The sequence below is a fragment of the Punica granatum genome, chromosome 1 (genome assembly GCF_007655135.1).
Source record: "Punica granatum isolate Tunisia-2019 chromosome 1, ASM765513v2, whole genome shotgun sequence".
In the NCBI taxonomy this organism is placed as follows: Eukaryota; Viridiplantae; Streptophyta; class Magnoliopsida; order Myrtales; family Lythraceae; genus Punica; species Punica granatum.
The window spans coordinates 22,486,631-22,499,546 of NC_045127.1; the positions used below are offsets into that span (position 1 = coordinate 22,486,631).

General features: G+C 37.9%; 1 protein-coding gene across 1 annotated transcript; it reads left to right on the plus strand.

Annotated features, from left to right (window-relative positions):
* The first annotated feature begins 282 nt into the window (after positions 1-282).
* Positions 283-1,698, plus strand: LOC116196654 (protein MHF1 homolog). The gene is made up of 4 exons (XM_031526506.1): positions 283-498; positions 615-686; positions 1,131-1,211; positions 1,379-1,698. Exons 1-4 carry the CDS (start codon positions 396-398, stop codon positions 1,528-1,530), a joined length of 408 nt encoding a protein of 135 aa, XP_031382366.1. The 5' UTR covers positions 283-395; the 3' UTR covers positions 1,531-1,698.
* The last annotated feature ends 11,218 nt before the right edge of the window (positions 1,699-12,916 follow it).

The window sequence follows — 12,916 nt, forward strand, 5'->3', positions numbered from 1 at the left end:
TATAATTTTATAAAAAAGAGGAGGATTAGAAATAATTTTTAACAATTTATCCCTTCATAATATATCAAATTGATGAAAAAATGAACTTTTGACCGGTCATAAATGATTAAATAAAATCTTACAATATCTCTCACCTAAAAAAAATTCACTATAACCTTTCGTAACCTTTCAGATTTTAATTGTCAAACATGAATTGTTATAAAATTCAACACCGTAACCTCATGAACAACTAGTCTATCCAAATAACATGTTAAAATTAAAGATGGAATGGAAAGAGAATCTCGATAAAAAATCAGAGACGACGGATAGAGCGTCCCCACCGGAGCTTATACGATATTGGCTGACTCGTGACGTGAGTGTCAGTCTGATAGCTTGGACGATCAGATTCAGAGTTGATGGACGGCGGCAAAGAAGGAGGAGGAGAAGAAGAAGAATCTGTGAGAGAGGTGCTTAGAGATCGTCTCCGACTCTCTTCCATCTCCATCGCCCAATCCCAAGGTAAACCACATCTTCCTTCTGCCGACTGCTCCCCCAATAAATCGGCGAGTTCAAGTTCGGTATCTGACTCTTCTCTCGTCCTCGTGAAATGGTTGTTTGTTGATGTTTCATTTCAGCGCTTCGAGATGGCATGGAAGTTTCCGACCCAGTCCTGGCCTGCATTGCCGACTTATCCTTCAAATATGCAGGTAATCGAAGCTCTTCCAGGGTTTATAGGGTTTATTGATTTTGCCATGACTCGATGCCGGCGATTGTGGTGCCAGAACGTGCATTCTGAGCTCCTGACGTTGCACCTGCTGCTTCTACGTATCATCAATTCTGTTACGAATTCGCTTTTGACGCAATATGAGTATTTCGAGTTTTTCCGTCTTTTCTTGCGAATTATATGTGTTATAATACTGGAGGTTAGATTATCCGTGAATGGGTTGGACAAGAGAGATTGCTGATTGGGCTGTAGCGTTGTTGCCTTTCCCGTGGTTGGTCCCGAGGGAATCTGAAATGGTTTGGATAGTATGTTTCTGAGAGGTTTATAGAAGTATGAATTCGACTGGTCTCATGATACGAGAATCAGCTGCCTGCCAGGTCATTGATGTTACTTGTTGTTTGTTTCTTCTGACTGCTGTACGAAACAGAGCAGTTGGCCATCAACGTCGAGCAGTTTGCACGACATGCTGGTCGCAAGTATGTGAACATGGAAGACGTCATCCTCTCCGGTGATTCCTATTTCATCAGATTGCTTTCTCTTGCAACCTCTCTCTGCATCTTCATGTTGTTCATGTTTTTTGGCCCTAGTTTGACTTCATCTCACGAGGTGCCTCAAATCGCTTTTTGGTTTGGTTGGTCTTCCTGGTTTATGTTTCTCGTGTCTTTTTTATCCCAGCGCATAGGAATGAGCAGCTAGCTAGATCACTGAGGTCTTTCTCCAATGGAATTAAAGTGAAAGAACCCCAGTCCGAGAAGAAGCGGAAAAAAACATCATCAAGAAAGGAAGAGAAAGCTGCTCCGAGCACAATCCACGTTCTTGATCTCTGATGCATCGACCGTGTGGGGTTTGTATCTGAGAAAGTAGGAAAGCAGCTCATTTGGTAAGAGAGCCCTCGGTAACTAGCTCGAGGAATGTACATATTGTAACTCAAGCACAACATATATTTCTGAACAATGTTGGATGACGTTATCTAGACTTGCTTACTCTTTGCCTCACCTAAACTCGGAAGATATGCTAATGACAAATCTTCGTATATATCTGGAAAATGCAGTAACATGACGTGCCTTTGCTTTGAACCCTTGTCTTCTCTAGCTGGCAATAATGATGCACTTTATTACCGTCAAAAAATTGCGATTGGCGCGAAAAGCCATCTAGCGGTGACCCAGTTCATGAGACCATTTAAAACAATTTCGTCGACCTAGCCCTACCTACTTAGATGTGCGATTGCTTCCTTTACTACCTATGGTTGAGAAACGAAGTCAGCCTCATTTGGGTAACAGTTCAGAGTTTCTCCCTCCACTTTCTCTCTCATTAGAGATGTTAGGCTGACTTAGGATATGGTCCTAAGGCTGCACGGGCAAGGGAACGCTAGATGGAAACTGTGCTCCTGTGACACTAGTCTATTCCTATATTTGATTTGTCTTGCCAAAGAAATAATCCTTATCTACCACATAGAAGTGTGCCAGCCATGTATACACATCCACGTATTTAATCGACTCCGTCGTGGGAAAGAATTAGCAAAATTCCCTTTATGAGCCGCTAGCCATGAGCCCATTCCTTGCTAAATCAGCCCAGTTAGGAAACTTCCATGATTTCCTTCATAATCCGCCAACCCGTCAGTGGCTGTCCATGTGGGTAGATCTGCGAATCCTCAAGTCGGGTCTTCAAGAACTCAATCATGGGTCGTTTCCACTGCTTGGGCCCCTGTCCGTCCTTTATGTGGTGTCATGGATCTCTAGTTAAGGCCCGAACTGACCAATTAAGTTCCAACATTCGTCCACTACGTCATAAGCTCCTTTAGGTTCGAAAATCAAATGTACACAAAATCCATTGCCGGCGTCGTTCGTGATTTGTTCTTGCAGAAGACCTGGTACATGATTAACTCTGTTCAACAATTTCCTGGGAACCCGATAAAAGCGCCTAGAGTAACTCGAATTCTATCTCAGTTAGTTACTATCGGGTAAACAATTTTAATCATGTTTCCTAACACTAAATCAATTTCAAGTAGTAGATATCAAAGTATACTTGTCGAACATGGACAAATAATTGCCGTGAGCAAAGCAAAAACAACGGAAAATAAACAGAAAATATAACAAGACACTGGCAAAAGAGATCAAGACAAGCTGAACGATAACAAAGCAAAAATGAACAGACTACTATATGAAACCTCATCATATGAAGATCTCTTTTTTGGATGAGATTTAGCCAATTAACTTTGACATCTCCATATTGATCGTATAATTTCGTTGACTACCCAAAAGAGATAGAAAGAAGATTTACAACAACGCTTTTAATTAAACAATAACATGAAACTTATATACAATTCTCTTATATGGTTAAACTAAAATTCGTTTCCGCTCAATACAACCATAAGTCCGCTACCAATATCTAACCAGTACTCGATCATGACAAAATCGCTAAGCAATCCTTCCTGTTGCTTCATCGCTTCATTTTTAAGGTCTCATGCTCCAAAATTCTCGGTGTCAGAGGATCAGATGGTTCCAATATTTCTCTTAGATCTGCTTCAAAGCCTTCCATATCTGGCTCTTTTTTGTTGCGTCCACTGCGATGGAAGGAAGAGAAGAAGCTTGAGAGAGAGAGAGAGAGAGAGAGAGAGAGAGATCAAAATGGCGGCAGGGGTAGGGAAGAAAAGAAATTTGAGATGAAGAGGGATTGTGTGTGAGAGAGAGTGAATGATGTTTGAAGAGGGACTTGTTTTGTTTCAAAGTGTGATTTTAAAATCAAATTTTAACTTAATTCTACCAACAACAAATCAAAATAACTCAGATAAAGTCAAAGGACGGGCCCCATTTATATAACTTTTTTTCAAAATCAAAATCTAATTTTAAAATCCTACTTTGAAACCAAACGCAGCATAAGTCATTTTTTCCCTAACCTAGGCGTGTTGGCGAAATGGCGGACTTATTAAAAAAATTTAAAAGCTGCAAAACACATAAACATCGTTTGGGATTGTAAAGGTCCCGTTAGGTGGGGAGATGGTTCTTTGACGGGGCAATTCCACCGGTGGCCATCATTTGGTTGGACGGTGTTACCACGTGACAGTACTGACGTAGTAACACCGTTACACTAAGTACTTTCTCCATGAGTAGGAAAAAAAAGGATCATTTGGAATTAGTTACAAGATTTAGGAATGCCTCTTTGTCATTTTATTTCCATTTCCTAAAACCAAATATTATTTATTTACAAGGACAACTTTGTTATGTCTCTGACACATACAAGCTAGTCCTAAACCTCGACATGTATAGAATAACTGTGAAGCAGACAGAGAAGAGAAAAACAAGGCATAGGGTGAAATGTACCTCAAGGAGAGGCCGTTTGGGTTGTGCTCGATCGGATCCAGTCTCACAATCGTGATGCTTTCTTCTGGTGGCTTTTCGGAATTCGGAATCTAATTCTGGAACAAGGAGAGATGACTGGATATCATGATTAATGGAGATGGAACAGGGGAGAGAGTTAAAATGCCGAGGATAATTATATTATACTTTTATTATCATCATCATCACCATCCTCATCATCACCATCATCATCATCATCATCATTATCATTATTGTTATTATTATTATCTATACATATATATATATATATATAAATAAAGTTGAATACAAGTGCATTAAATAGTGACATAATCTAAATATATATGCAATTAATTCACATTAATAAAATATTTATCAAATAAATAATAAATTTAATATTTATTTTCTAGAAATATATATATACACAAACAATTCATATTAACAAAATAAAAAAATAAATACGTACATTCTGAAAATATATATACATATATATATATATATATATATTATATATGTATGAAAATATACCTTGGTAATTGTTTTTAATAATTATGAGTAGACAAGTGATCGTACAAGTGATCGTAATTGTTTTCATATTACCCAAATATAATGCAATTTTTTCACTTTATAATTTTTCACCTTGATTTTAATTATAATTAAAAAAATAAGTAAATAATAAAAGTTTCCTTTTAGAGTTAACTATTTTTTTTCTTCTTATAAATTCTTTTAAGCCCATGATGTTTCTTTTCAAATAATCGTTATTATAAGATTAAAACAATTCACATGGTATGTCTTTCATAACGGAAACATCCTCACATATGTATAAAGTAAATATAATTTTTGAATAATGTGATGAAATAAATAATAGAAGGTTTCCCAATTTTTCTAAAATGAATTGTTATTATTATCATTCCTTTGCAAGTATATTCTATGCTACCTTCATTATATTCTTTTCATAAATGGTCGAAAATAATTGTTTTAAATAGTAATATCTATTGTATAATAACAATGCAATGCACAAGCAATATAACTAGTCAATATATATATGTATATATATTTCTCTTACTTGGAATAGCCTTCATAACTGCCTCTATATTTCTATTCATCTCATCAAATGCAGGCGGTTCAATTTTGCCTAGTACATGTCCGGCAATTCTTATGTCGTGAAATACTTCGGGAAAGCCCAACAGATGAAATGCACGGAGTTCCGTGTCTAATGAGGCGGAGCTTCCGTCTTCATTCTACATGTCTCTCGACCTCACAATATAATATATTATATATATTATACGTAAAGCACATTAGAATTTAAGAATTTTACATGACAGAGTTAAAATTATTTTATAATTTTTTCAGTGTGAACCCTAGTATCTGGAAGTCGGATTGGATTCCGACTAATCTAGTCAAGCCAGGTTGGCCCTAATAATTATTTTATAATTTTGATTCCTTTAGGGGATATCTTGCATAAATTATTTTTTTCGTTTTACGAGTTACCGATTTGCACATGCGCTACGAGCAAATTTTTGTGTGTGTTTGGTTTTAGAGTTGAGTTGAGTTGAATTTTGATTTTAATTGGTCTGTAATGATTGTAATATTGAATTATGAGAAAAAAATGTAAAAACGTAATGAATAGTTGAGAAAATTTATTATTAAAAATTGAATTGAATGGTTAAAAAAATTAAAGAAAAATGAAAAAGTAATAATTGTGTTGTTGATTTTTGTTGTGTAGTGAGTAGAATTAATTAGAGTTAAAATCTTAAAATCAGATTACGAAAATAAACGGGATGGACCAATTTAGCTGCAAATAATACAAAAAAAAGGAAAAATAAAGAAAAGTGATTTTGCAGTGTGTTTAAGTTATGAGAGAGAGGAGAAAAAAAGGGATGAGTGAATGTGGGAAGTGAGATAAAATTGTGGAAAAATGAGAGAGCAATATTTTGTGAGATAATTTATTCTTTACTGCTTTTCTCTCTTTTTTATTTACTATATTGTTTTAAATGTACTGTAAAATCATAAATTTGACATGGGTGTTGAGTGTCCTATTTTTGAGAGAATGGAAGGTTGTTATCTATATACAAAATTATAGGATTATCGGTGGAATTTACCCTAATAATAAATTGTGAGCTAGATGCCTTGATGCTATATACTGCTATCCTATTATTAGGATTACATTTATATATTATCTTTAATTTCTAATTAATAGAAGATGAGCTCTGGGGAAGAGTAGACAGGCGATTTATCAGAAGGGAACAAATCATTCAAGAAAAGCAAAGCAGGATCATGAAAGAGGAACCCCAATGCAACAAAGATGATTGAACTAGCGGATCATTCTCTATGAGATGCCAGGTGATTTTCGGACTTTTATTCTTCTCCGAGTCCTCTTCCTCAGACATGCGCATCTGTCATGATCATCCTGCCAAATAAAGTTTTTTCCTTTTTTTTTTGTGATATCACAAAATAAAGATTTTATGTGTGCATCTTCAAGACCAAGATAGATTGCAATGTGAGAACCCCCTCCTCAGCAGTGTCTATGTCTGTTTCGTAGTCCCCCTCCTTTTCAGTCAGAGCAGCGAAAATTCAGAGAGTTATGTATTACTACCGGTACATGATTCCAGATGTTTTAATGTATTACTACATTATTATGTATTGTAGAATGTAAAGAAAAGATAATACATCAACTTTAGTTGGGGCAACTGTTAGTGATATGCCATAGAGCTTGATTTATGTATTTGGATAATTTCTTTTATGGTAATAAAGTTTATTCTATTATTTGTATATTATCTATGTTTATTAGAATAAATGACTTAAGATATTTTGAATACTTCATTCTTAAGAGTTAAGAATATGAGTGACGAAATAATTCGGTAAGAATATCTTTAAACTGTTCACGATCGTAGGAGACTTAACTGGACATTATTTTTCCAAATAGATTGTCACCTCTATCTGTTTCCATGATTAGTATACATATACTAATGAAGATGGAGTAGTGAGTCTCATGCTATTTGATAACTGTTGTCATGACAGATATGTGGATACTTATATGATAAGTAGTCGAACGTGACATGCAGATAATATTCATACGGTAATTTACTAATGTCAATGAATGTTAGTGCATATAGTCCTTAGACATGAGATGGAACGCTATCTCAAGTATAGGTAATTAGGATTTGCTACTGCTAATGTATTTGTGCTTAGCGTGAGTATTCGGCAGATAGTGGTCATAATTAGTTATACTTGGAGTTAGGTGTCTGATCAAGACGGGATTCACTAACCTGAGTAAACAAGGAAAATGTCCTATGGATATGAGTTTTATTCTGGATCGAGAAATCCTCGACCGGGGTAGATAGACTTGAATAGAAATGAGTTTATGTTCAAGTGCTACGGATCTAAGAATGAAATTAGAGAGTCCATATGATCAGCTATAGAGTTTGGCATTTACCGTAGCTCTAGCTAGATCGGGATCTTGCAGTGAAAGGATTCAGTGCATGGTATATACAATCAGAGGTTCATCAGAATGTTTCAATTATACATTCGTCATCTTTTGGATTGTCATAATATGCTGGTAGGTGTCACTCGTGAACTTTGGGAACCAAGGGTATTTTGGGAATTATGCTTTCGGTTACGAAAAGAGTTTCTGGTAGTATCAAATGAGTTGATACTATAATCCCATTGCCATTTGATGATGAACCTAGTTAGTCACACACATTGAGCGTGTCTAAACCGAGAAAAAAATCAATTCTAATTAAGGAAGTTAATTAGAAATTAATTATCGAACAAGGTTTGCAATGTGGTTGCGAGGGTGCTAGCACATCCTGAAGCCGAGTTCAATATCGAGGATAAATCTAATTAAGGAAGTACAATAGTTTCCTTATTTAGAGAGTTTCTATAAATAGATCGTCTATTTATGGAAACTCGTGTCAATGACTTATTTAATCTTTCTTTCTAACTATAAGGGCAAGTCATTGGATGACTTAAATTGTGAGGACTCATTTGTGATTTATTAATTAATTCGGATTAATTAATAATTGCATTTTAGTCCATAGGGTAAGAATATATATAGATATGTTCTTACGGTTAACCCTAGAGGTTAATTAATCGAAAACCCTAATATTAGAAAGAGAGGAAGAGGAGAGACGGCTGAACAATTGTTGTCGTGAACTCCCAAGGCTGATCGGAATTATTCTCAGATCCGATTCGGCGTTTCGGTGTTGTCCTTGGCGTCCTTGAAGAGATCCTTTCATTCCGTGATGATTCCGTTTGAGATTGGTGACCTAGATCGGAGTGTACGGGTCGAGAGGAGTCTAATCTCGGTGGAGACGTGCTCTTGTGGACGAGCAAGAGGCCGGACACTTGGACGACTAATTTGATCGACTCGAATCAATAAGGTTAGTGAAAAGTTCGTAACTTTTTTATGGATTCATTATGTGATGTTATCTATTCGTTTAGAAGGCGATTCTTATGTCAAGATGTGATCTTGAAGTTTTTGATTAAACGAGCACGCGATAAAAATTTGATTTTTACCGTAATTAAACTTTCCACTGCGCACGTGCTCGGTTTTCTAACAGTGGTATCAGAGACACCCTTCTAATTGTTTAGATACATGTTTTGTGCTCAAATTTTGGTGGTTGATTGTGATTTATTGAATTGTTTGATAAATCGATATTGAATAAGGCAAGGGGAATTGTTTTTCGTGACCGGCCCTAAACAATACAATTGGATTGATTGTCTCGGCTAAGCACAGCCACTGCTCAGTAGTTGAGGACAGTCCTCGAGCAGAGTTTATAGAAATTTGGTGTTGGCTATTTTTCGGGGCAATTGTTGCATGCTCGGGGGCTACTAGATGATGAACAACTGCATAGAAGTTGCTGCTGTTCACTTCTGGTTGTCTTGGTGAATGGAGAAAGTCTTCGGCCAGAACTGGAATGATCCGGGTGGATCAGTGGCCGCTGCCTGCTGCTGCTGCTGCTGGTCGCTCTGCCGCTGCTCCTGGTCGCGCTGCCGCTGCTCCTGGTCGCGCTGCCGCTGCTCCTGGTCGCTACTGGCTGCTGCTGTTGCTGCTACTGGGCACCGCTAGCTGCTGCTGCTGCTGCTGGCCACTGCTGCTGCTGCTGCTGGCCACTGCTGCAGCTGCTGCTGTGCTCCTTCGGCTGGAATGGCTGAGGTGAATCGGCTGCCCCAAGTCCGTAACAATCGCGTAACGGACAATTTCGATATTTTGGAAATAAGATTTCCGAAACAATTAATTACCAAAATTGTTTTTGTAAAATTTGATTTTATGGAAATTGGATATTTGATATCCTATTCTAATGAGATTAGAAATTTGATATTTGATATCAAAAAGGAATTTTGAAGATACACTAGATATATGATATCTTGTATATTTTTCAAAATTGGAAATTTCCTAATATGTGATATTTGGATATTTAGTAAAGAGTTACAAAATTGGCACGAAATTTATTTCCTTTTATGCTATTAGTTTCCTTTTATAAATTTCGAGCATGGTGTGCGATTATGGACTTTAGGACATTTTTGCTTAATTCTTGTGGCTCTAGGATTAGGCTAATAGTAAATCCATGATCATGCTTTTAATGATTCCAAGTACATATTTATGCATGTGATGTGTGAATACGGATAATGCGCAAAGTGAAACCGAATAGTAATTAGGTCACCTTAAAGAAAATCTTCCAAATTAAAATATTAAGTCGATAATGGCATGAGGTTGCGAACCTCTGTCATGGCTCTCCACCAAAGCATTCTCCAGAGAGTTTTAATTTGTTTCGTTGTTGGTCGTGGACACACGGGAGCACGAGACAGACTAAGAGATCTTTTTTCATGAATGTTAAAACATGTGATGTTTTAGATTGTCAGTTGCCAATAACGGCAGGCACCTGAGGTAGCTGATATCTAGGGTTTGGTGGGTCAAACTTAACTATGTATGATGGACCAATAACGGCAAGCACCTGAGGTCCAGAGTATTAGGAGCAGAATTGATTGAGCCGTACATAGAGATGTACTGAACAAGGAGTTGTTCATTTGTAGAATGCTTGTTTTCAATAATGGCAGGTACTTGAGGAAATTAGTATTCTATGAGAATTCAATAACCCGCTAGGAACCTTTCCCAATTAGATTTCCCGTTTCCTATTTTGGAAGTGTAGGATTCGAAAAGATAGTGGGAGACCATTTTGATTGAAAGTCCATGATCATTATGGTTATATATATACATAAATTCATTAATTTAATCTTGTTATTTTCTGCAGTCATGATAAGTATGAAATCTATGAATCATCTCTCGTGCATATTGAATGATAATAGGCTCATTGGGCCTAACTTTTCGGATTGGCTCCGTAACCTGAACATTGTCCTGAACATGGAGGCTCCGGGATACATCCTGGAGAATCAGGAGATTGAACTCCCTGGCGGGGATGCTACGAGTGATCAGCATGACGCATATGATCAGTGCTCTGTTGATGACACGAAGGTCCGCTGCTATATGCTTGCTTCCATGAGCAATGAGTTGCAGAAGCAGCATGAGAACATGAAGAGTTCTCATGAGATCTTGAAGAATCTCAGGGAGCTATATGGGGAGAATTGCAGGACCACACGATATGAGATATCGAAGGAATTGTTCCGTGCGAGAATGCAGGAGGGAACTGAAGTCGCAGCTCATGTGCAGAAGATGATTAGGCTGATTCAACAGCTTGAGAAGCTTGAGTTTCAGATGGACAAAGAACTCCATGTGGATTTAGTTCTTCAGTCTCTCCCAGATTCTTTCTCAGGGTTCATTGTGAACTTTCACATGAACAAGTTATCATGTTCGTTGTCTGAGCTGCTGAACATGTTGGTCACTGCACAGAATGCTATGAACAACAAAAGGAAGGATAAGGAAATCGTTCTTGTGGCTGGTACTTCTTCCAGTAAGACTAGGAAGAAGAATAAGAAGTCCAAGAAAGGCTCTGTTCCTCAGCAGTCAACAGGGGTGTCCAAGAATAAGGGCAAGGCAAAGGTTGTTGCGGATAAGGGAACTTGTTTCCACTGCGGCAAGGATGAACATTGGAAGAGGAACTGTCAGCAGTACCTCGCCTCATTGAAGGAAAATAAGGGAAAGAAACCTTTAGAAGGTATGTCTATCTCTTGTTATGTTAGTTCCAATGGTTCATATAGCTCATCTACAGCTTGGGTTCTTGATACTGGTGCAAGCTCACACGTTTGTACCTCTATGCAGGGGCTAGCAAGCAGTAGGGTCCTTGGAAGGAATGAAGTATGCTTAAAGATCGGCAATGGAGCAAGTGTTGCGGCCAAAGCTGTGGGGTCGATTTCATTACATCTGGATGGACATGTTTTATTTCTAGATCGTGTTTTAGTTTTACCAAACGCCTATCGGAACATTATTTCTGTTTCTAGTTTGACTAGGAGTGGATACTTGTTTGATTTCAGACATGATGTTTGCAACATTTATTATGGTAATAAAGTTATTGGCGTTGGTTATTTACACAATGGCCTTTATTATCTTAGAGCTAGAAATGAAACGATTCCGAACACGATTGAGGTCAACACCGTATCCGAATCTATTCCAAGTCTAAAGCAACTTTGGCACCTTAGACTAGGGCATGTTGCAGATGATAGGATAAGTAAGTTGGAGAAGATGGGACTTATAGTTCCATTGGGTTCTAAACCCAATTCAACTTACGAGTCTTGTCTTAAAGGCAAGATGACAACGACTCCATTTGTGGGACAAATGGAGAGGGCTAAGGAAGTTTTAGAACTCATACATAGTGATGTGTGTGGTCCATTTAGTGAAGTGGCTAGGGGTGGATACTCCTACTTCATCACCTTTACCGATGATTATTCTCGTTTTGGGTATGTTTATCTTATGAAGTATAAACACGAATCCTTTGAAAAGTTCAAGGAATTCAAGGCTGAAGTAGAGAAGCAGAAAGGAAAGTGCATCAAGACTCTTCGATCTGATCGAGGAGGAGAGTACATGAGTACTGAGTTTGGTGACTTCTTGAAGGAACACGGTATTGTTTCTCAATTTACTCCACTAGGAACACCACAGTTGAATGGAGTTTCTGAAAGGAGGAATCGTACCCTATTGGACATGGTTCGGTCGATGATGAGCCATACAGATCTCCCAATTTTGATGTGGGGATATGCGCTGCAAACCACGTGTTACTTGCTTAACAGAATTCCAAGCAAGTCGGTCTCTACCACTCCATATGAGATATGGAATGGTAGGACACCTAGTCTTAAGCACTTTAAGATTTGGGGTTGTCCTGCATTCATTAAGAAGCAGAAGACCGATAAGTTGGAAACCCGGTCCGAGAAAGGCAGGTTTGTTGGTTATCCAAGTGACAGCCTTGGATACTATTTTTATTTCCCTACTGAGCAAAGGGTTGTTATTAGTAGAGATGCGATCTTTTTGGAGAAACAGTTGGTCCAGGAAGGTGGCATGGAAAGGCAGATAGTACTTGATGAGGCGTCATCAGTACCACAAACCGATCAGATGCCCATTTCGATGGACATTGATAAACCAGTTGAGACACCTATTCAAATTGAGAATGTCACAGAACCTCGAAGGTCTGGTAGGGTAACTCATACTCCCGCGAGATACCTTAATCTCCATGAGAACGTACAAGAGTTGTTCGTTCATGGAGATAATGATCATAGGGACGATCCTACCACTTATGAGGAAGCTATATCAGATATAGATTCTTCTAAATGGTTAGAGGCCGTGAAGTCCGAGATGGACTCCATGAGCAAAAACCAAGTCTGGGATCTTGTTGACCCTCCTAAAGGTATAGTACCTATAGGGAACAAATGGATTTTCAATAGGAAGATTGGTGCTGATGGAAAGGTAGATATCTATAAAGCTAGGCTAGTGGCAAAGGGTTATCGCCAGAAG